This window comes from Haliaeetus leucocephalus, unplaced genomic scaffold (genome assembly GCF_000737465.1).
Source record: "Haliaeetus leucocephalus isolate CR32 unplaced genomic scaffold, Haliaeetus_leucocephalus-4.0 Scaffold32, whole genome shotgun sequence".
Classification (NCBI taxonomy): Eukaryota; Metazoa; Chordata; class Aves; order Accipitriformes; family Accipitridae; genus Haliaeetus; species Haliaeetus leucocephalus.
The window spans coordinates 658,563-683,429 of record NW_010972468.1 but is presented as its reverse complement, the minus strand read 5'-3'; the positions used below and the strand labels follow the sequence as shown (position 1 = coordinate 683,429).

The window sequence follows — 24,867 nt, the reverse complement described above, 5'->3', positions numbered from 1 at the left end:
TCCACCCCCAGTTTACTGTCCGCCCTGGTGGGGGTGAAAAGTCTTGATCCTCTACACGTACCATTTAGCAGTAGCAAAAACATTGGTGTGTTACCAACGTTGGTAGTCACAAATCCTGAAACACAGCACTGTACAGGCTGCTGTGAGGAAAATGAATTCCATGCAAGCCAGACCTGGTAGAACAATTTACTTAGCAGCAAACCAGTGTGATTTAACTGGTTAAAAACTGGTTAGTTGGTGTGAAAAATATAGGTGTAGTTAAGTAAACAGCCTGGTAAGAAGCAATATAGTCAAGTGTTGGAGTCCTGAAGAGTTGCTTGTTCCTTAGATAATCCCAATAGCTATTTTAAACACTCAGATACAGGCATTCAAATAATCTTTGTTTTCACAGGTACTGAATGCTCCAAACTGTGTTGAGCTATATGTCTGGTAGCTTCAAGTAGCACTTGTAATAAACAGTGAATGCCTCTGGAAAAATAAAGCCTCTTTTTCAGTATCTACATATGATTAAGCCCAATTTTGTGTGTTTAGTTTTGTAAACTTTACTCCCAAGCCATCAGTGTTTTCTCATGTAATTCACAGTTCTTTACTGTGTTGTTTTTAGGAGAGATGTTACTGAAGTTGGGAAGACTGAAAGAAGCTGGTGAAGTATACAAAGAGTTAATTGAGCGCAATGCAGAAAACTGGCATTATTATGAAGGCTTGGAAAAGGCCCTACAACCTAGTAAGTTAAGATACACAGATACATTGAAAATATGTATGATAAAGGATATACTTAAAACTCCTGTTTGATATGCTGCTGTCTTAGGTTAAAAAGTTTTACGTGGCAGAAAATTATGTACCTTCTAGTCTTGAATGATGTAGTTGTGTTTATCCATCTTAAAGATGTTCACTGAAAAACCTGTATGCATGAAAATACCAACAGCAAGTCTTTTTCTTCTTGGAGCTAAAGGTGGCATTTGCTAATGTGCTTACACAGAGAACGTTTCCTTGCCACATGCGAACTTGGAAACCAAATTGCAATTCATTCCTGTCTAGTAGTTTATTGTCAGACTACTATCGTATATGACAACATAAAATTGTCATTCTGAAACTTGTTTAGGTGATACCTCTTTCTAAGGGTATGTGGAGAGATACTCAAATAACTATTTCAGATGGCCTTTTAAAGATAGACCATCTGAAAAAAATTTTTTTTCTTTAAGCTGACTGTTCTCTGGAGGAAAAGGTGATAAATGTGATAAAATCTGTTACTCCAATGCCAGATCACATTACTGCCTTTCTGTCTTTCCAGGAAAATAGCTCATTGTTTGTTTGGGTTTTTTTAATTACAATATTGCAACAATTTATACTATAGTTTAAGTGTTTTGCACTGGTAAATTTCCCAAGTGTTTACCTTTACACAGGAATGGTTTCCTTGTATTTCACTGTTCACTAATTAGTGAAAGTTTTATTGGAGTTATTCTGATGACATCATAAATCATAAGCCCACAAGGATATTATTTGTAGATATTATAGCTGCATTATATTTCTCAACCAGCTTTCTTCTAGGAAGTTTTACGGTTGGGTGTCATAAGGTCTGGGAATATGGCTTGTGATTGGGAAATGAAAATGATTGCACTTGTTACATGTATGCAGAGAGTAGTGTTGCCTTTTGAATGGTTTTCCTAGTGTATACACGGAGTTGAACATAGTGATCATTGTTTCAGAAAATAAATTACCCAGGAACTTGATTATTCCGTTTGATGTAATAAATATGTTGATGTAAATGTGTAGTTCTTAACAAAGAACCAATCCAGTAGTTTATTTGATGTATTAAAATCCTATGTAGATTAAAACTGTACTAATTTATAAAACTAATAATGCTACTTTATTTTTTAGGTGGTCTTAGGACTATTTCCTCCCCCATGGTAAGTTCTGGAGCTCCAACTTGTGACTTCAATTAGGGCTTTTATATGCTTTAGTTCCAATCCAAACATGATTTTAGTATAATTTCTAGAACTCTGTATCTCTTGGAGCCACTGGGTAACATATTCCCCCCCCTTCCCCAGCATCTGAGCTCAGTGACAAGATAAATTGTTTTTATTAAGAAAGGAAAACAGATGTATTTATTAACATATATGTTGTGTCATAGTCTTGATCTGTACATTAGTTTTATTTGAATTGCTTGATGACTTTAATAATATTTAAGCAAAATTGATCTTAATTATGTGAAAATGGCATTTCAAAGCAACAGATTAGTTTTATTTAAATTCTAACCACATTGGAGCTCCAAAGCATATTATGGGGGAAAGGGGAGGAGTGGGAAGAAAAATCTTTAAGTAGCTTTATTTTTGTTAAACATTAAAGTATAAAGAGTTCTGGTGCTCAGTACTTACACTGGCAGTATTGTGCCCCATTTTTGCTGCCACCAGAGGACCTATAATAAAGGCATGCTTGTATAGTATGCTATTGGTATACCTATGATTTGGAAATGCAATATATTTCTCTGAATGCTTTAAGTATGTCTGAAATGGATACATAGTGGAAAAAAACAGTTAATTGAAACTGAGTGTGTCAAACTACTGTGTGAATGGGTCTGCACAGCATGTAACTGAAAGAAACCAAACTCTAGTACTGTATGATTGAATGCGCAAGGTAATTGTCATGTTTATTCTTACAATGATTAATGCTGGTAGTTGTGTATTGTACATACAGTGTTTTCAGTACAGTTTTACACGGTAATGCTTATGATTAACTGGAGAAAAAAAAAAGCTTGAAATGTTTAAACTGTTCCAAATCCAAACTGTGTAAGAAGTCTAGCTAAACTAATTCTGAACATTTAAAAAGATTTAGAAGAATAGTTTTTATCTCTGTTACTTATATCTATTATATTTACTGATAATAGGCACTTTAGAAGAGAGGCTTCAGATTTATGAAGAAGTTAGTAAAAGACATCCCAGAGCAGTTTCACCTAGAAGATTACCTTTAAACTTTGTTTCAGGTAACAAGTTGCATATCTGTTCCGTAATAGTTTCTTATTTGGTTTTTTTCCTTAAGTTTTCATCAGGCTGTTGAATGTGCATTTAATACCTATTTGGGCATTTAAGCCTATTTGTACATATACACAAATCAGATGTACACATTTCTCCTGGAATAGACAAAATTATTTGGTACGTTTTAGGAGTTGATAGAAAAAGTTTATGCGCTCCAACATGGTGATGCGAACTATGTAATGTTTGTATTGATAAAACTACAGTACAGGATGGTATATAGATTGTAGGAATTCTTGTACATCATTTTTCTGCATCATGCAAGTGAAGAATCATAAGTTAAAAGGTAGGGGGTATAGTACGCTTGAATTAAAGGTATAGGGGTGTGTATATACACACACCTTTCCTATATCTTTAATATACATATATTTATAAACTAACTTACAATTTATAAAACCTGAAACCAGGTGCAAATGATGCATGTAATAATCATAGTTGCATAGGACTGAGTTTCTGGACAGTTTTTGTACTGGACAGAAAACATTAAGTCTTTTTTTAGGACTCTGCATATCTTAAGGGGGTACAACACTGTTGTAGAACCATTAGAACTTAAATCTACAACATAAACCAACTTTGTGCTGATAATAAGAATATAACAAAAAGCAGGTCTGTGGTGTTATGTAGCACAAATTATTTGATTTTTAATTTTATAACTAAGTTGTTTCAGTGACTCTGTCCTTCCAAAAGTTGTTTTGAAATATAGTGTGCAAATATGCTCAGTTCTAGAGGGAATACGTATATACTGTTTAAAACAAAGCTATGATCTTCCAAAATATAAGGAAGGAGGCTAAATGAAATGGTAAAGCCCATAAAAATATACATTTGGTATGTAGCTGTCTAAAAGCTGTAACTCCAGCAGAAAACTTCTGGAAAGAAATATAAAGTACATAAATTTCATGACACTTGATATTGAACTTATGTCGGGAATTTGCAGCTGGACTTATCTGCTCATGCTTTTAACTTCATGAGGTTAGTTTTCAGTTTAGCTCATTTACTGAGCACTGTGTTTGTTGTACCTTTAAATGCTACAGAGCATAGCTAGTCCACTTTCCTGTTGTTGCTCAGGAGTCTGAATGTGCACATACCTTACTTATGTAAAATCACAAGAGTTTAACTGCTTCATAGGAGATTTAGCCCTGAAGTTAACACTTGTTAATTTACTCTGCCTTACTTAATCCCAGATATTTCAGTTTCTTTGAAGATACAAGGGCAAATTTTAAGGCAGTTCAGCTAGATTTGAAAAGCTAGGTGACAAGTAATTGTTCTTCTCCTGTAATAGAATTGTTGTGCTAATACATAGCAAACAAGGAAATAACCTGCACAATGCTTTTCTGTATTTCTATTAATAGTGTGTTTTGCTGTTGACTTCATTTCACTGTATGTTTTGCAGTAGGTTACCTTATATCTGACAGTGTAGTTTGATAGCTAATGTTCACTTAAATAGAAATATGTTTGGTAATAAGGACTAGTTGTTCCTGCTGTAGTAATAGTCTAAATGAAAGCAAAGTTTGTGATTAGAACAGTTGAGAAAAACCTCTCAGTAGGCTACGCTCTGCAGTGTTTAATAGCAAATAAGAATTTTCCTGAACTAAAACTTGTGTTTCTGTTAATCTGTGAAGCTTGTATCAGTCATGGATGTGTAAGGCTGGTTTTGATCCCCTAGAAATTTGTCTGTTTACTAAATGATTTCTTGTGTTTATAAGTACAGCAGATAAGAACTCCTGTTGGCAAAAGTTAATAGTGAGGATGTGAAGGTGTAGAAATGAACTTGTTTGCAATTTCAGGAGGACAGAATTTTTGGTTAAATGAGGTTGCTGTTCCAGTGTGGTCACTGACCAGTTGCTTGCAACCAACACTGGCTGATTCAGAATTGGCTTAAAATACTCTGAAGTGCAGTTTGTATTAAAAGGGCAGTCCTTCCCAGACCTTGCCATGCATTGCATCTTAATAACCTTGTATTTGACACAAATCAGCTCCTTGATCTAGCCGGAAACCACCTGTATGGAGGAAGGCTGTTACAATTAATTTTCAGACTGATCAAGGGTGGGGAGTTGGAGTCTGGCCATCCAGTTTGATTTGTTTATGCTGCTGCAGATTCACTGGTCCTGTGGTCATGTCTTTTCTGTGCCTCAGAGACTAAATTTTGAGCTTGGCTTCGTGTCATAGGTGGGTGCCTAGCTGTGTGTTTTGCATTTTTTCACAATATGTTTTAAAGCTGTTTTGCTTTCTATAAATAAATATGTACTTAATTGAAATGTGAATCTTGCTTTCCCAAATTATGAATTGCAATTCTTCCATCAAGAATATAAATTAGAATAATTCAACAGAAGAAATTGAGAAACTGAGATGGATTTTTTTGAAATATAGAGGAGTTTCTTGTAGTGCAAGAAAACAAGTTTTAATTAATCCACCTGTAATAAAGCATGTACTTATAGTCCATTTATGGATCCCCATCCACAGATAGTAGGAGTTTCTATATACAGCAGGTTTTAGTACAGTGAGGTGAGAACATGAGTGAGTTATATTAGTCTCAACAACAGTGCTGGTAACAGCTGGTAAGTGTAGGACAACTAAGAATTGGTGGAAGTATGTAAGAATGTTATATACAAAGCAGTAGTATCTCCGTTTTCTGAATATATATATATATAAAACAACCTGTTAATAAAAGTTGTAATGTGTTCTTAATGATTTGAAGTTTATTATGACAATTTTATCTGTGTATGTTAGCATTATGTGAAGTGTACTACTGCCTTGTTTAAAGACTTAGAGCTCTAAGTCCACAACAGAGTAGGCAGTGAAGTATAGCAACTTCATCCCTGTGCAAAGCAAACATAACCAATAAAAAATAAATAATAAAACAACAAAATCCCCAAACCACTCCACCCCCCCCCCCCCCCCCCCGCAACCAAACAAACCAGAACACCACCAAAACTGAAACAACTGAAAATAACCACTTTTCATCATAGGAATAAAAACATGAAGGCCAGTTATTCTCCTGACTGGATATCTTCTCTTAAAGTCGTGCTTTATTTCCTTTTTTTTTTGAACAGCATTTCTCAGAAAGGTAGCATACTGCAAGTACTGTAACTTTTACCTGAAAACAAAAGTCAGATTTTTAGCTTTCTGCCAGTATATTTTTGATAAAGTTGATTCTGCTATGGTGCTTATCCTTCTGAAACCCAGTCTTCTATTTTGTTTCTGATTCCAGAAACAATCATGTTATCATTGGAAGTCATGTCCTACTCATAAAAAAAATAGGACTAGAAGAGAGGTAGAGGGTTCATTTCATCCATCCTTCTTCCTCAAAGAAGGATAATTTATATCTGCACTATTCCTAACACACATTTGTCTAACTTAATCATAAAAACTTCCAGTGATGGAGCTTTTACAAGATCTGCAAGGTAATCTATTCCAGTGCTTAGTTATTCTTACCATTATAATTTTTTCCAATGTTTGTTTAAATAGCCCTTGCTATATCCTCTGTAGCCAGCACTTAATACTTTCTCTTTTTAATAGATTTCACAGGTTTGAGGACTGTTACCATGTCTTCATCAGCAGTTTCCTAAACACTAGCAACTTAAGCATATTACTCTGATCTTTTTTTTTTATCCGGAGCATATTTGCATCTTATTCTTAAATAACAGGAAAAATGAAAATCCTTAATTGCAGTTTCTCAGTTACTCTATTATCCAGAGTTGCACAGCAGTTAGTGCTTATATTTATATAACACTTGAAATCACTGACATATAACCAAATACACTTTTGTTTCTAGGTGAAAAATTTAGAGAACTAATGGATAAGTTCCTGAGGGTTAACTTCAGTAAAGGCTGCCCACCCTTGTTTACCACTTTGAAATCTTTATATTACAATCCAGAAAAGGTAAAATGAAGTCTTCTATATTGAATTTCTAAAAGACTATCGCACTGTTTTTATATAGATTTTCCTGTAACTTACAAGTAACTCTTGCTGAACATTTTTCTCCTTAGTGTGCTTTTTTGTCATATGTGAATGATCACTTGATGATGCTTAATATGTATGAAACTTCACTTCTGTAGACAGTTGATGTCAAAATGCTTGAGGTTGGATTGGTGCAGAATGCACTGAAGTTCTTGAAAAATCAGAGATAAACAATAACTTTATTTTTGTGTACTTGGAGTGCAAGTGTGTCAGGATTCTTTCAACTTATGGTTTATGATGTCACCAGAAGTCATGATTTTAAAATACCACACAGATGGCTCTTGTTCTACATACATTTCTGAATTGCATCAATATATTAGTATTTACCACAAAGGCTTGTTTCCTGTTTCAGTCTTTAGCTAAAACTTCAATGTTTTAATTTTGCACTTCGAAACTCTCACAGTTTTGGCAAAATTGTGTCACATTGAATCTGTTGTTTCAAATGTAGTTCTTTATTCCAGGCTTGTCGGTAAGGTATAGTCAAAATAAATTTCCAAACTAAAGCATGTTACTAAAATGCGTAGAAAATAAAGTAAAGGTCAGTCTATTCAGACATTGCTATCTTTGTTACAAGCAGTAAAACTCTGGCTACTCTAATCTGTTCATGACTATGTAAAAAGAGTTTTTTGTAGCTGGTAAAACCTTAAATACATGCAGCTTTTCAACCAGCAGTGGATATTCCTTTAATTGGACTAAAATTATTTTTGTAAGAGTCTCTTTGCTAGTTCTTTTAACATGAAATTTTCAACACACTTCTGTTTGGAGAATGTGATCTGTACTGTGTCTGCATGGTTGATGTAATTTTAGTAAATTCTGGTATCGTGTAGTACAAGCTTTTCTACAGTGCCTATTGCTAATGTGTACTTTTCAATGTAAACTTTCAAAACTGGGTTGAAATTTTTAAAATGATGATGCACTATCTAGACAGAAGTACAGTCAGTGCTGTGAAAGTTTTACTTCTGCTGTTTGAAGTATGAAAATCTAGAAGTTAAAAGCATATATAAACTCATTTGGCATATGAAAGGATTTTTAGCACTCAGTTGTTTTTGACATGATGGGTAAAAAAAAAAAAACCTACCGTGTTTTGGGGCAGACTTATCCAGAAAGGTGGCTTGCTGCTAGTTATCTTCATTGTATCATATCAGTGCAGCTTGAAACTGCCGGCTTAATCCTAAAAAGTAATTAAAATCAAGAGCTTCACAATTTCCACATATGCTTGGACTTGTTTGTGTTGCTAACTTCTGCAAAAGCTTTTTCCTCTTCTTTCTTGTCTCTCTTACCAAGACAGGGTCTCTTTCAGGTTTCAGTTGTTGGGTTTTCATGTAACTATACTGTAACAGAAGGATCTTTGAAGCGAAGAGAAACTTTTAATTTTAGTCTCTGATAGTTACTTTTAGAATTGTTGAAATTTAGGGGTTAGGGAGCAGAAAATTGTGGCAAACTTAGCGTGTGCTATACCTTTCAGGAAAATGTTGTATTTAGCTATCTAACTTGTCTAAGTTGGTGCTTAATACTAGCTTCTCACATAAATTATTGGTATATTTTGGCTGAAAATAGAATTGTAGTCAGGATCTTGTTATACCTACTGGAAAATACCTAGCAAATTACTGAATTCTCTATAAATTGGGAATGAACAGTTCCACATTTATTTATTTGGAAGCAGGTGTGATTTGGTGTAGTCAACTTCAGTTGCATTTTAAAGTGGCATAGATATGAGGATTTTATGAAAGAGTTTGTATTTAAGCCTAGAAAGTTCCTTCTTTCTAGAACTCCAGGTGGGTCCAGGATCTTTCATAAACCATGGTTTTGGGAAAAAGGTAAACTAAGCAATATTTATATTAATAGAAGTTTTCTATTTATATGTACTTAGGTAAAGATTGAGCTGCAGTATTTTATATGTAGGAAAGCAAAAGGTAAATTACTTCAATACCTGCACGAATACAGAGGAATAGGGGGGAGAAAAATATAGCTTTACTTTCTCAGCAAAGATTAGGATTACATTTCTCAGTAAGTATCTCTTAACGTTTTTGTGTCAAGAACATCTTTTACACCTGAGTGGGGAGACCAAAAGGTAATGTAAAGAGTAGCTGATAAGAGGAAAAATATTGATGTCTCCCCTCTGTTTGGAGAGGGCAAGGAAAAGAAAGGTGGTTGTATAGAAGGCAAACACTTGTCAAATGTGTTCAGGAAAATGTTATCTAATTACTCTAAGTTGGTACTTGATACTAAAAGTTTTAAATAAAAAAATGGTGATATATTTTGATTTAAAAACAGATTCTAGTCTACTAACATTAGTTAACAGTTTGGGGTGAAATCTAGCTTCAGGTGTACAAAACTGCAAAGCTTTAGGACTTGCCCAGATCTAAGTGAAGACTTTTCAGGGAGGTTTAGAAACTCTTTAGTATTTAAACTGCTTAAAAGACTCCAAATACCATGTTCCAGATCAGGCATGTGAATGTAGGTCAGTGGACATAAAGAACTGTTCAGCTCACCACCATACATGGTTTCCTACACAGGATCAGTTGAACAGCTATCAAGGCTCCTTTTGACTGTGCTAGGCAGATGTGATAGATCTGTTTTGATTGTAGAGGGAACACAGGCACCTATATTATAGTTATCTAAGTATAGATGTCTGAACCTGAAGGTGCCTACTGTGTGTCCCATCTGTTTCACTGGGGTGTGTTGGGAACTCTATAATTGTTTCACAGTGTCTGTTATAGCAGTATTTCATATCTAGGAAACTAACGTTGAGCAAGCTTTACCAGTTGCTTCTAGAAAGAATTAATGAATGTCCCACCAAAACTTAAATAACTGAATTGCTAACTGGGTGGAGGGGATGCCACTTTTTCAGCTACCTAATTGAAATTTGTTTACGTACTTGTTCAAATATTAAGTGGAGAAAGGTGTGAAGAACAACTGGTTCTTCATCACTTCGCTAAAGAATGCGCTTTGCTTTGGTTAAGGAAGAGAGATGTTTTTAATCTTCCTTCTCACTTAAAGTAGAAGTATTGTTTAAGATCATTTGGATGAAATCACAGAAGGGTAGCGTAAGCGGGAAAGACATCATGGTATGATAATGTAAATCTATTTGTTTCATGTAAAAAGATAAGATTATTGCTGGAAGAGACTTTTCTTCGAGCAACCAAAGGCATGAGGATCTGAAATCTCTTCAGTAAAGAAGGATTATGTATAGCTTTGTTGCTTTTTGGCATTCTCAAAGACTTCTTCTGAAGTAAAATCTTCCCTAATGAATAAGTCTTTAATGAGTTAAAATACACTCTATATTATGTTATGTTATGCAATCTGTCTTCCCTAAAATTCTGGAGCAGAAAAAATCATGTATGCATTGGCCTTATGTTCAATTTGTGACGCGCAGAGGTTTATATTTGCACAACTGGGTTGAGAAAGAAACTGTTCAAGATTTGCTAACTGCTTGAAACTTGGACACTTGAGAAGGTAACAGAGATGGTATTGTGTAGCCTGAGATAAGCAGGTTAGTTGGATGTTTCATCAGTCTCAGCAATATTTGTTACTTTCTAGGAGTGATTTGTTAATCCACTGATACTTGAGATAATTATGTTTCAGAGGTACTTAAGGCAGTCTAACTCTGGAAGCTGACGAGGAGTAGGAGAAAGTGTTAAGCTTGCTTTGCTGTAAATTACTGTACATGCTTCTGCAACAAGATCCAGTTGACACTCTGTGGTCCTTCATTGCTTGCAAAGCAGTGATCTAATATTTTTCTCCCTAGTTTTAGAAGGGAGTTATCCAGTAAGTTGCTTAATCCTTCAAAGGTCTTTGTGATTCTTAAGGTTTCGTGCTATTATGCTAGTCTAAGTAGCATGGGAACTGGTTTTTGACTATTTCTTCCTCTTTGTCAAGCCACCTAGACTGGAGGAGATACAAGTCATACAGACTGATGGATGAGAAGCTGGAAGAGATGGGGTTAACAATTGTCTTTTGCCTAGAAACTGTACTGCCATTTAAACTTGATCAAATGTATTGTGCTATGGATAGAGCTTTTGATTATTAAAATACTGTATAATTAAAAAAATAATGCCAGCTGTTCAGTATCCTGAGTGTGCTTCTATACCATGCTGTAGCATAAAATTACTCTAATATTGAAATAAGAAAAAAAAAAAGAGGGGGGCATTGAATTGCAGGAGGAAAGGTTGACCAAAGGCCAACCGAAAAGATGTTTTTTATCATTTTCTATAATAGTGGCAACTGATTTTTCCATAAATTAAGTGGATGAGTAAGGATATGTTATATAAAGAGTTCAAGTTCTTTCTCAAGTGATAATGGTTACTATACTCCCTATTTACAGGTACCAGAGGTGTGCACTAATCACTTCCTAACTTGCTACATTGGTACCTAGCCAGATTCAGTGTTTTTCCAACTGAAGAGAACAATTAGAGGGTGATAGAGACTGTCAGACTGAGTCTTACTGTATTTTCCAGAGTGTCTCATTCAAAACAAGTTTGTAATACTATATAGACTATTTTCAGTGGTACGTCATTGCTGATACTCAGTCATGGATGACTTCCTACCTACAACATATTAGAGAAATCATTTGATGAAACACTCTCTTGATGGCTTTGTTCTTACTTGAAAAAAATATTTAGTAAGAATAATGTTCATCACTGTAGGTTTGTTTCAGATGACTCTTGAAGTAGCCACTGTATGTTGTGGAGAAATTGGCAATGTCTTCCTTCTGTTCATTATATGGCAGCCTCTAGGGAATGCTGTAAATATAGCCTGGGGCTTTTTAAATGTGAAAACTCTTGGTCATGGTGAACTAGTGTAAAGTGAGTGTGATTACATAAAAGACAAAGCTCACAAATATAATAAGTACTGCACCAGGTTGTACTTACCTGTTCTGGTTGGAGAAAGGGAAGGAAATGGCTGGTCTGAACAAGAGCGGAGACCTTTCTATACAGGTTACTAGTGTTAAGGAACAGACCTGCATTCTGAGATCCAATACTTGTTTTGCTCAGCTTATCTTGTAGTGTCTTGTAAGGACAGTGTGATTGACTCAATGTGTTAATTGGCTAACTTCTGGGTTGCTAAAACAGCTAGCAGACTCTTAAGTATCACTTAGAGGAACTCATATGGAAAAAGTGCAGGGAAATAGCTTTTACATGTAGCAAAAAAGTCACAAGCAAAATGCAAAAAAATTGATGTCTCTTCAGAAAATTAAATTCACCCACTTTCCTGCTTAAGTTGTTACTGTAGCTGTGCATGTTGGTTTGAGTTGATAATAATTTCATTAGTGTGTATTACAAACTATGAGTTTACCAAACTATGGGTAAAAGAATAATATTCTTGACGTTTTTGTAGTGTTTTTTAGGTAGTTGCTATCTGTCATTCAGAAACATTTTGCTGTTTTCTGTGAAAAATTAGAAAATTCAGTCTTGAGAAGAACATGCTTTAATTAATCTGTTAATCAAATTTTAATTAGTCATCTACATTAATGTATGGCTGCTAAATTGAAGGAAGAAACTAAGATGGGGAAAATATGAGTATAGACTTGAAGTGTTTCTATAATTTGTTCAAGTTGTTTCATGTATTAAAACAAATACCAGCAACTTCTGATTCTCTTCTTCAAGAATATCTGGTTTTAAAATAGCTTTTAGAATATGGAACTATTACAGAGATTCCATGGTAAACCCATGTGCCTCAGCTATGAGTTCAGTCACCTTCTCAAATACCAGCCTGTGCCTGTTTGTACAATTCCTCTTGAAACACACTTCGTTCTGATTATTGTTCAAGATGCTGAGAGGGGTGGGATCCCCATGAATGTCCTGCTGCTCTGTGAAACTCATTGAAGTCATTTTGTGTGTATGTGTGTTTGTTTCTTGGGACTTCCCCCCGCCCCGTGTTTAACTTTATTTGGATAATTTCTACCACAAAGTGCAAGAATTCTGGGGGAAGAGTTACCTAGAAATGGAAGGCACTCTGTTAAATGCCATCATGGTGGTGTTTACACTAAATCTGCAGTTTAAATTGTTCCCTTCATGCGTTGAATCTATGCCTTTATTTGACAGATACAGCAGATGCCTAGTCTTCTCAGGAGGAAGGCATGTCCCAAGCTGGTACTTAGTAGGTGGTTGGTTTTTCTTTCTCAACCTGCATTTTCCTACATCTGCTACAACCAAGACAAACATTGGATATGGTGATACTTTTATTCTGATCTTACAGGTATCATTCACTCCTCTGATAGGATACTTCTTAAATTGAAAGGAGACTCAAAATAAGGCACTTTACATGTATTCTGTAATTGACTGTGTGCAACAGAATGGCAGCGGATACTGACACCTAGTTGGTGCCCGTAGTGCTGTCTTGATGATACTTGTATCTGTTCTTACATGCCCAAGAGTGGATTCCTGTTACATATTGAGAAAAAGCAGAAGATATCAATTGTCAGTGACTTCATTGACAACTTTCACTATTTTGCTAAAAGAAAAAAAAAAAACGCCAACAACAAAACCCCAAGCCTCTTCATGAGGCAGAATCCAGAGATATTCAAAGCACCTTTCATGATGATGCTTTTTGTTATCTTTCCTAATGAGATTCTCACTTAAAGCTGAACACTTGTGGTAAATCTTAAAGCCTTCTGAGAGTTGCTGATAAGTAGCAAGTTTGGTATACCAAAGCAATAGAGAATGTACACATCTTCTGTGATTTTTGAGGGCATATGGGTGTTACTTTCATTGCTTTCTTAAATACATACATCTCAGTAGAGGAGGATCAGGTTCAAGAACTTTTTTAAAGAGACTGGATGTGCACATGCCCATTGCACCTGATGAGATGCATCCACAACTGCTGAGGGAGCTGGACAATGTCACTGCACTGCCACTCAATCTTTGAAAGTTCATCGTGATGGATGGAGTTTCCTGAGGGCTGGAGGAAATCAAATGTCACTGCTGTTTTCAGGAAGTACAAAAAGGAGGATCTGAGGGGCTACGGGCCAGTCAGCTTCATCTCAGTCCTTGTGAAGCTGATGGAGCTAATAATCCTGGAAACCATTACCAAACACACAAAGTGCAAAGTGTGGCTGGGAGTAGGTAGGATGGATTTATGTAGGGGAAGTCATGCCTGACTAGCCTGATAGCCTTCCATGATAAAATGACTACCTCGGTGGACAAGGGGAGAGCAGTTGATACTGTTTATCTTGACTTTAGTAAGGCTTTTGACATTGTCTCCCATAACATAGACAAACTGTTGAAGTACAGCTTAGTAGACAGTAAGGTGGACTGAAAACTGTCTGAACTGCCAAGCTCAGTGTTGTGATCAGCAGCATGAAGTCCAGCTACTGTCCCCGGGTGGTTAACGCTGGGGCCAGTAGTATGCAATGTCTTTGTTAATGGCTTGGTTGATGGGGCAGAGTGTACCCCTCGACAACCTTGTAGATAATACAAAACTGCGAGAAGTGGCTCATGCGTGAGAGGATTGTGCTGTCATTCATAGAGACCTTGATGGGCTGGAGAAATGGGCTGAAAGGAAGTTTAACAAAGGGAAATAAAAGGTCCTGCACCATAGGAGTAACCCATACTCTAGTACAGGCTGAGGACTGACCAGCTGGAAAGCAGCTTTGCAGAAAAGGACTTGGGGCTTCTGGTAGACAGCAAATGGAACATGAGCCAGCAATGTACCCTGTGGCACAGAAGGTCGACAGCGTCTTGGGCTGCATTAGTAAAAGCACCACTGTGAGGTTGAGGGAGGTGATCCTTCTCTTCTCTGCAGCCCTGGTGAGACACATCTGGAGTGCTGGGTCTAGTTCTGGTCTTCCCTGTACAAGAGCCACATGGACATACTGGAAAGAGTCCAGAAAAAGGCCATGAAGTTGATAATGGAACTGGAGAGTCTGGCATATGAGGAGAGGCTGAGGGCTAGGATTTTTTAGCCTGGAGAAGAGAAGGCTCAGGTGGGATTTTACATGTATAAATACCTGAAGACAAGAGTGAAAAACAAGTCAGATGCTTCTCATTGGTGCCCAGTGAACAGATGAGGTATTATGTGCACAATTTAAAATACAAGAGTATATTTGAGCAAAAAAGACACTTTTGTCGTGGGGGTTGTCAAACATGGGAACAGGTTGTTTAAGAAAGGTAGTGGAGTCGTCATCCTTGGAGATAGTCAAAATGTGCCTGGGCGTAACCAGGAGTAACCTGTTTCAGCTGACCCTGTTCCATAAAGGGGAGTTGGACTAGGCAGCCTGTAGAGGTCTCTTCCAACCTTAATGATTCTGCGATAGTATCTTACTGGGTTTCACCTTCAAGTCTAGGATCAGCTTGTAGATGTTGATTTGCTAGTCTGCAACTGGTACTTCAGTACTGGGACAAGTGTGTTTTATGCAAGTCTGGCAACACCAAGATCCTATAGCAAACAGTGCAGAAAGGCACAAAAAGACGGATGTGTCTATATACATGAGTGCCTACATACAGAAGTATTGAGATCCCTAATCTGGATACTGTGATTTGGAATCTTTAGTTGTGATTTTTATATCCTATTGCCAGCATAGCCCTCCTAATCAATTCCTAGAATTTCTCGCTTCTTCCTTCTGAGACCATTCACAAAGTGAAAAACAGGCACTTGTCACAGAATCTGCCTTTTAGAAATGGATTAACTTCAAAACACAGGTGAATAACTGCAGACTTGCTTTAGTATGAGGGTAAATGTGAGTGCATGCACGGTTTACTACATGTCAAGTGAAGCATGTATAATCGCTGGTTTAAGGCAAGCACTTCCTAAAAGTGCAGGTTGTTTACTCAAGAGTAAAACACGGTTAGGTTGGGGATGCTATCTATAGATATGCAGTGATCTAATCATTGTTTCAGCACAGTCCTCCATCCATCGTTCTTGATTTTGGAGCTGTCAGTGGCACATATGGCATCCCTCTTTATTTCTGCAATGTTCCACAGCACAAATTCTAGTAGACAATGTAATAGTTGTGCATTTGGTATTTCGTCAGAGATCATCTGCTTGTAGTCTCAAGTAAAGAGAAAGAGCTGTGTAAAGAATATTTTCAGCTTCTTGGAAATCAGCAGTTACTTGGCCAAGCTGTTTATGTAGACGTTTGCTGAAGCTGATTTTGCCCTCGTCTAGTTGGTGAAGGAAAAGTAGAGGAAGACATACTGATAAAATTCTAGTAAAGTCACGATTGCATCCAGATTATTTCTCGGGTCAGATAGCTTGTGATCACTTTGAGTAGTTGCATGCTGATGGAGACGGTTTGTCCAGCAAACCTGCTGATGTTTGTAACGTTATACAGCAGGGACTATCAGTGTGATACACTGGTGTGTGCTGTGTGCCTACTCTTGCCTTCCTGTGTTAATGCATAATTGTTGGGAGGTGCTCAGTGGAGCTGTTGTCTTTAATGCTTGACAAATGCCATATGCTAGGCTTTAGATGAGGTGCTGTATTTTGGAGATCAGTACTTCAATTTTTATTGACTGTTACTTAGACTCACTATTCCAAGTGCCTGTTGCCTTCCTGTACTCTAAAGCAACAACTGCAATGGCATATATTTAAAGAGAAAATGGCCTTTTACCCTAAAATAGTCTGCTCTGTGAGAGGTGAAAACACAAGTCCCACGATCTGTCATCTTCATTTTGGAGTTTTAATTCATATAAATTCTGTGCCAGAAAAGTTCATGATCTTTGTATCGCAACACAGCTCTGTGTTGAAGGTGAGAGTAACAGGCACAGAATTTGTAGGACTCCAGCAGATGATGCTACTCAGGGAACTGATTCATGAGTGTGTGTGTCATGAAATTAAAAATGGATTATTTAAGGGCCCTAACTCACGGCCAGAGTGGCTCACATTCCCAATTGTCCATTCCACCCTTGTCCTTCAGTTGCTGCTTTTGCTGAAGGAACAGCACAGGTGTTTAAGTACCAGTTTCTGAATCTGTACAGCTTTAAATTTAGTGCTCATTTTTGTTTTTCTTAATAAGTTGTGCTATATAGCTAAAGGTGCAGTTGCTCAACAAACCATTTCTGCAGCAGCAGTCTCTAAAAGATGGTTGGATTGAACATGTGAAAATAGAAAGCACTGGCTGTCCTCATTTGAAAAATCTACCTGCAGGAGTTAGAAAAATTCACATGCTACGAGCGAGCTGCTTGTGTGTAGTGGGGCCAACGTTGATAGTGTGTTTTAAAGAACTAGTTATTCCTGGAAAAAAGTAGTTTCTTCTACTTAAGAACACTATTCAGAACATGTATGTCTCATACTGCCTTTGGAGATTTACTCACTTGATTTTCTTGATCTTGCCATAGAATACTAAACTTCTGCATCATCAGTTCATAACCATACTGCAGAGGTAACTTGTATTTTTTGAGTGAATTTGTCATCTTCGTCACTTTAAACCATGGACTAAATAAGAATTGTAGGTGACTAACTAAAATGAATTAATTCTAAGGAAGTGGGATATATAGCAGGATAGCACGGAGGCTATAATAAAAAGGCAGATTTGTCCTACATAAGGAAACTTATGCGTTTGTGTTTCAGGGATTTTTTACTAACAAGATATCCTGCTTTCCTCTAGAACTTTGAAATGTTATCTAAACAAAACATGGCTTTAAAAAAGTGAATATAGAGGAATTTTTTACTTACAGTTGATACTTCTCATACTATTTTAGAAGTATCATTTTCATGATTTGTGGAGCCTTTTATAGTAACCACTTAAAGTACTGCTGTGTGAATGAAAGGTTTTGAAATGTGACTGTGTATGTTTTATTTACATGCTAAGAAACATGGAGCATTTATGGGGAAAATGTCTCAACACAATACAGTCTGTGTGTATATGAAATACTTTGATACGGGTTTCTTAATCTTTTTCTCTAAGAGACTTACTGTCTAGCTACTGGGCTCTTCCTCTTTTATGTTATAACTGGTTTTATAGTTTTTATTCTTTGCTTAGTGCTTTAGTTTCTGGAGTTTGTTATTAAAACATGGGTATCAGCAAAATAGCCATTTTCCTCAGTTTTCTATAATGCTAAACCTTTAATTTAAAAAGCCTGCTGTATAGTATAGAGGCTTATTAATTTTTTTTGTCAGGCTTCTTCCAGTTTCTGAATACCAAGTATACTTGGTTATTTAAACTACGCTTATCATGTTGATATCTTTGTACTTGAACAAAATAAACACAGTTGGCACAATATATGCTCTGGGAAGAAGCTGTAGCCTTCTTGGCATATTCAGAAAGCAAAAACTTGTGTTTAGGAGTGCCACTGCATTATTATGAGTTCTGTTGTTCATGCAAAGTTACTGTTCAGGGTGAATGTAGCTGTGGCTCTTGGCAGAATGTTTCTGCTGGAAGCTAATAACCTGAAGTATAATCAATTGCATGGGATATAGTATTTTTCATATTCTGTAAACTGCTGTCCAGATGTATTAGAAATAACTAACAGTCTTGTTATTGTTCCTCAAGAGAGGGATCTTGAAATGCTACCCTTATCTCCCCCCCCCCCCCCAAAAAAAAAAAAAAAAAGTTCTCTTTGTGCTTGAGCAATATTCAGAAATACTCTTTGGTTCCCCATACATGCTAGTCTCTATATCCATGAGATAAAATCCAAAGAGTGAAGATCTTCAATTAGTCAACATCAAGGTTTGCGTCGATTGTGTTGCAGGTGCGTTGGTTGATTCCATTGAAGCTCGACATTAGTGCACATGTGCCCTTTTTCTGAGTAACTAAAAACATGGAGACTGTGAGGAAATACTGGATGAGAGAAAATGTCTGGCTGGAAGAAACATCAGAAACAACAGTCTCAAAAAAAGGTGTAAGACTGTCTACACAGGAAGGTAGGCTGTCTCCAGTGAAGATCTTTCTTTAATCCTTTCAGGAAAGAAGGCATTTTCCCTCCTTGATGTGGAAGGCTCAAGTAATTTAAAGCAAGTTTCAACTGTTTTTGTAGTTAGATGCCCTCTGTGAACTATTGGTGGATTATGTAAGGAAGTGAAAAAGACTAGTTTCACTAGGAATCTGTCTATGTTTTAAGAAGAAATAACTCTAAGATCAACCAAGGATGGCCTTTTGTTCATACTGACTGTCAGTTCAAGTTTTAGAAGGTAGTGTCTCTGAGTTAAAATTCCAGGAGGGGAAATCTGGTAAGTGGACTTGCTTGAGATCTGGTTAACAACTGGTACATTCATAGCAAAAGATAGCATTTCTGCTATATAACTGTGTCTTAAGGACGAGTAAGAAAACTTTAAGTGGAGGAAGCAGAAAGATGAGAAACTTCATTGTAGGTCCTGCCCAGATAGGATGCTTCCACTCTGCAATGAGAATGGGTAGTGTAAAACATGTTGGTGGCTGACAGTTTGGGTCCCTGAGGTAACATGTAAGCCAGGAGCTGACAGGTGTAGCAGCTGACTTACGAACTACTTTATCAAGAGAGCTTTTTTAGTAAGTGGTCTACATTGGGAATAGCTGCTCCAAATACCCAGCTGAAGACCCACAACAAATGCTCTCAACATCTCTGCTCATAGTTGCTCCTACTGATGTTCTGCTTATATGAAGTTACTTGCTTTCTTTTGTGCAGTCCCCAAACTTGTCCAAAAGCTTTCAAAAAAACAGTTGCTCTTGAAATTAGTTGTGAGATGACCACAGTGACATCTTAGAACACTGGTTTACTCTGAATTTGTGTTCTTAGGAGTGTCTTAAAACTTTCAGTACAAACTTGTGCTGCTGTTGTTAAGCTGTTCCATTGTGTCAACAGTTCTATGACTGGATCATTAGGAGTAATAGTAAAACTGGAAAGCCAAGTGCTCTAAAATGAGGAATACTATTTTTCTGAATGTATTTACATACTGTGGTGTAATAGAAATTTTTTGTTTGGCAGTTTTCTCATATGCTGTGGCTTATGTCACATCTCAAGTTATTAGTCTTGACACAGTACAATAAAGAGGAGAAGTATTATCCATACTCCACACATTTAAAACAGGCAGTAAGATGTCAAGGCCAAATTCTGCAGGCATTGATCATATAGCCCAGGAGTTGTGGTTTCAGGGAAGTTTATCTTTAGAAGCATTCACTAACATCAGTTGATGTGGAATGCTCAGCATGTTAGACAATCTCGTTCTGGATGTTTTAAGGCAATGTGAAAATGAAAGCAGAAATCTGTTTTGTGGGTGTCAGTACTTTCATGGACCATTATCCCATTTCTTTCCCATTTCATTCACTCTCTGGTGTATGTTAAATGAGGTAAGCGCTCTTTCTTCAGGAAAAAATGTGTAACAAAATACTTTATATTGTGTTGCTTGGTATCTGTATTTCTGTCGCTTTAGAGTGGCTCCTTGATTTGTACCTTAGAACCTGTTGTCTTTAGTGTAATTTAGACCCAGGACTGCTGTTAGAACAGTTAAGTCTGAGCTAGCCCATCATCTCTGCATTTTAGTACTATTTTTCTTCTGTACTACACTAACATCAAGAAAATGTCAGTTGTTTTAACTTACCAGATATCTGCAGTTCACTTAAGTGTAGATTAATTTGGAGTGGTGTGAATTAAAAAAAAAAAGGGGGGGGGTAATCTTCAGATCCTCAGTCCTCTATATGAAGTGCTGTCCTAGCACAACTTTCTGATTTATGACTATCTAACTGTAAGAATCTGTTTCATAAGGCTCTGTCATGTCTGTAACAGTATGTCTGGGGAAGAATAATATCCCGTTTATAGTTTGTTTATCCTTTTGGGCTAATTCCTAGATGAAAGATGTCTAATATGCTTAAGCAATGTGTTTTTTCTAGAGCTCTCTCTTTCTGTAATTGGAAATGGCAGATAAATGAGTAGGCTTCTCTAAATTATACGCAAACTTCAGTAGTAGACTGACATGTTAAATTTCTGTAGCTTATTTTGAAAATGCAGTGGAAGATCAGTGTTTGGAAGCATAAAATCAGAAAAGAAACTTAAATCAAGCCTTTAGTCTTTTGTGCAGTCCCTAGGTTTTATTTTAATTGTGTTATACATTTTATGGCTTGACCGCTGTGGGGCAGTTTTCCTGGGACAGTAAGTCTTCTGATGGTGGTGGTGGTATCCTACTGAACTCTAGGTTCCTGCACAAAAGTGTTCCAAATTCTGTAACTTCTCATTGACAGTTTTGTAAACTGCTAATCTGTGTTAGCTTTCACTTCCAAAAAAGATAGCCTATGTAGAAATCTGATATGAACATCATAGTCAATTTAGTTAATATTTATGATACAGCTGAACACTAATGTTCATACTTCAGGTCTTCTGTAGCTTTACTATAGGCAGTGTATTTTCTGCACCTGTAGCCAATACACATTTTCATTGAAGTTTCCTTCAATTTTTGAGGGAATTTAAACTTTATATTGATAACATAGCTAAAATTATAAAATAGAAGAATTATTTAATTACTCTAGTCATACTTTTATTATTTTCTGAATGGAAAGATGCTACATTTTATGGAAGACACTTGAGCAATTCTGACAGTTCCCAGCAATATCAAAGTTAAGACCTCATTTCCAAGTCTGGCTGAATCCTATGTTTTTTCCATCCCAAATAGGTGCCCTAATGGTTTGTTTATAAAGATATTCAAGGAGCACTGCTTTTAAAATAACTTTTAAGGAGTTGTTTAAATATTCAACTTGTTACATTTGAAGCACTTAAATTTCATGGCTGGCTCTTGTATTTATAGTCATCCTACCTAAGGTTTGTTTCATTTAACATGAGGCTGATCCTGTACTTCTAATACTGTTGCACAGCTCCAAAGGAACTTGTGCAGTTGTACTTTCAGTGTGTAAACATACCTGTGCTAGACCTTTCCAAAGCAGCAGTAAATTCTTTAATGAAAAATGTTCTTCTTGTGACTCATCTGCCATTCTGCTTGAGTAGTCTGCTCTCTGCAAAGCTGGCGTACCAAGCAGCTTTCCCCTAGCTGAGAGTACTCTCCCCTAAGAGTAATTCGAAAGTGCAAAGTCTGTAGTGCAGATGTTTGACACAAACTGGTTAATGACTAGAAATGTTGCATGGATCAGTCAAAACTGCAAAACAATTGCAATGTTTGTCAAATGCTACTTGTATTATACACCTTACAATTCATTATGCTTGTACACAGTATGCCCTAAAAAAGAAATAATGCTGTTTCAGCAGAGCAAGTGTACAAAATACTATGTTACAAGTTACTTTTTGAATGACAAATACAAACTAAAATAATTTAGGTAAATGGAGGAAGCTTTTTCTTCTGGAGTTTAGTATTTCAAGTAGCCTGTGTGGTCATTGGTGGTATTGACCCTAGAAAAAAGTATCACTTGTTTTATTTCAGGAGTAGCTGTTACCAGTGCAGCAATGGACAGCAACAGAAGTCTTCACTTCCACAGCAAGTTAGTATTATCTTGAAAAGCTAAATCGGAGTAGGATTTGATGGTGTATCTAGTCAAGTGTGTACAGATTACACACAAACTTACTGAAATGCAGCTGTACTGTTCAGGAATATACGCAGTTTACTAGCAATGATGTATACAATAAAGCACATCTCCAAACTTAATCCAGGGCAACAAGGAGCTCTACCTGTGCTTGATTTTTAGGAAATTTTAAGTTCTGAGTATATCTGACACTGCACTGGATGTATTTCATCTTAGAAAGTGATGACAAGTCATTAATGGAGGTGTTTAGTTGTAAGGAACTAAGTGTAAAGAAAAATCTAAAAGCGAATAAAGGTCTTGCATCTCAGTCTTTCCATGAAAATATACAGTAAACCAAAACGTGTGAACTTCCTTAGGGTGTAGATCAGCTCTGAAGAAACATATCTAATAGAAGGCTACTTTCTCTGCTGCTTACAAAACAGGTAACTGATTTCTTAGATGGTCAGGGCACAAAGAAAACTTATAACTTTCCAGGGTTCTGGGGTGGCTTAGTTTTTTGCTTTTTATTCCATTTTAAATACGGTACTATGGAGTTAATGCTTTGCAGCTAGCCAGTCCTTACAAGCTGGTAGCTCTTTGAAATTCCTGAGAATTATGTCTGCTTAGCCACCACACACTGAGAAATGCTGAAGTTACTGACTAAACATGATACCATAGGATTAGCTTTATAGGAAAGTAAATAATAAAAATTTTCTGCTAGGTGGGTCAAGATGGCCAGTTGCAAGCCAAGTGGAAGGGTGATTTTACAGGTACTTGAAGCTGACTGTAGAATACCTAGGTTTCCACTGAAAGGTGGTGCAAGGTTCTGTGCAGCTGCTTAGCAAACTAGATCAAGGAACAGATCTGAATGAAAACCCACTGATTATATTTTTTTGGCAGTTGACTTTTATTTAGGTTAATTTAAAATGACTGTGGAACTTCCCTTTAGATGTGTGTTTTACTGCAAGTGACAGATTTTTGTCTTGCCCTGTGTGTATGCATGAGCATACACAATCTTCAACAGTGCTTTTCTTAGGGAAGCAGGAGTGAGTATTGATGGGGTCAGCTGAATAAATTTAAAAATAGAGATGCACTTGCATCTGAACTGTTAGTTTCAAAGGAACACTTTCATTGGGTGTTACACAAAATAGTAAAGCTTCTTGCAGAAAAAACTTGGCATCTGTATATGTCAAAGATACATAAGAAATCTAAGGAGACTTGTGTTAAGTAGAAGGCTGCTTGTCATGTTTTCCTGTTTCTACTTTCATGGTATGAGGTGAGACAGTAACTTTTAATTGATTGTGGTTTTTATTGCATTCAGATGTTAGCCATATACTAAAATGTAACCAATGGAAATCCTCCATATGAGGCTGAATAACCTTTCACAATTGGAGTAATTTATTTGAATAGTCTCTATGGACTTGTTCTGTGGTTCATACCTCATTGGGTGGGGTAAATTATATTGTCTATATAACAAGTGGGGGACCAGTAACTTCTCAAGTAAGACTAAGGAAGTTGTTGCAAGTAAGTTAATGTGTAGTGGCCTTGAGTAAAAAGGGAAATATTTAGTCATTTGGATACCCTACACCTTTTCCTTTTTATACTGATGAATCTGTCTATATCTTATGTTTCAAAGTAGCTAGATGGGACATTTAATTTTTTTAAATAATGGAGGAACATTGCTTTAAAAAATTAAAATCAACTAGTGTGAGCCTTGCTGAAGAGATTTTTTGTTTCTTCTGTGAACTGCGTAAGCTTCTAAATGTTGTGATCTTAAATATTCTTTTAGTGAAATTTATAGTAAGCCATAGGAGATGGCACTTCTTTAGGTAGCTACCCATATACATCTTCCTGTGTGGATACACTGTAAGAGCCTGAACTCAGCCTTTTGTGCAGTGCAAGTGTGCCAACTGGCTCGTATGTTTGGCATGCTCTGTTCTTTGCTGCCTGGATAAAAAGCACATCTCAATTCATGCCAATCATCTCTTGGTTGTAGATGAAGATGCTTCTTGTCTTCGTTAGGCTGTAGTAAACCCTTTTTTCTAAGATGTAGCTACTCCCCCCCCCCCTTTTTTCCCCCTTGATGTGATTAATTGAATTTATGAGCTTTTTTTTTTTCAGTCTATTGGCAGCTGCTTTATTTGAAGCTTCCTTCCCATCAGTATTTCCATCCAGAAAGGTACGGTCAGAGTGCCCTGGATTGAAATGCTGTTAATCATGTGATGGGGCCATGCTAGATACAATAGATCATCAGAAGTGTACCTCTGCTACCATTCATAATATTTTTCAGGCCTGAAAGTTCATATCTAAGCATCTGTATTTGTAGAGATGGGGACTCCAGGTTGCGAATTTAACACATGGGCAGAGCTTAACTGGCTCCAAACCCAGGATCCTCCAGTGCAGTGTCTCTAGGGCCCTAGAGAAGGGGGTACAAGTTCCTTGCCAAACTGTATGTCTGTCTCATCCATCACAAGTAATCAAGTAGCCCTTTTCAGGGAGGCTGCGAAGTTGCCTCTGAGCAAA

At 36.8% G+C, this 24,867-nt stretch overlaps 1 protein-coding gene across 3 annotated transcripts in view; it reads left to right on the top strand.

Moving 5' to 3' along the window:
• The window catches only part of NAA16 (N(alpha)-acetyltransferase 16, NatA auxiliary subunit), a 71,645-nt gene that overhangs the window by 27,575 nt on the left and 19,203 nt on the right, over positions 1 to 24,867 (top strand). For 2 of the 3 annotated variants that reach the window (XM_010576537.1, XM_010576544.1), the window contains exons 7-9: positions 605 to 724; positions 2,885 to 2,980; positions 6,802 to 6,908. In XM_010576537.1, the coding sequence (XP_010574839.1) occupies positions 605 to 724; positions 2,885 to 2,980; positions 6,802 to 6,908 (323 nt within the window). Of the gene's footprint in view, positions 1 to 604; positions 725 to 2,884; positions 2,981 to 5,002; positions 5,148 to 6,801; positions 6,909 to 24,867 lie in introns of those variants that run through there. The other variant, XM_010576551.1, reaches the window with a different exon arrangement.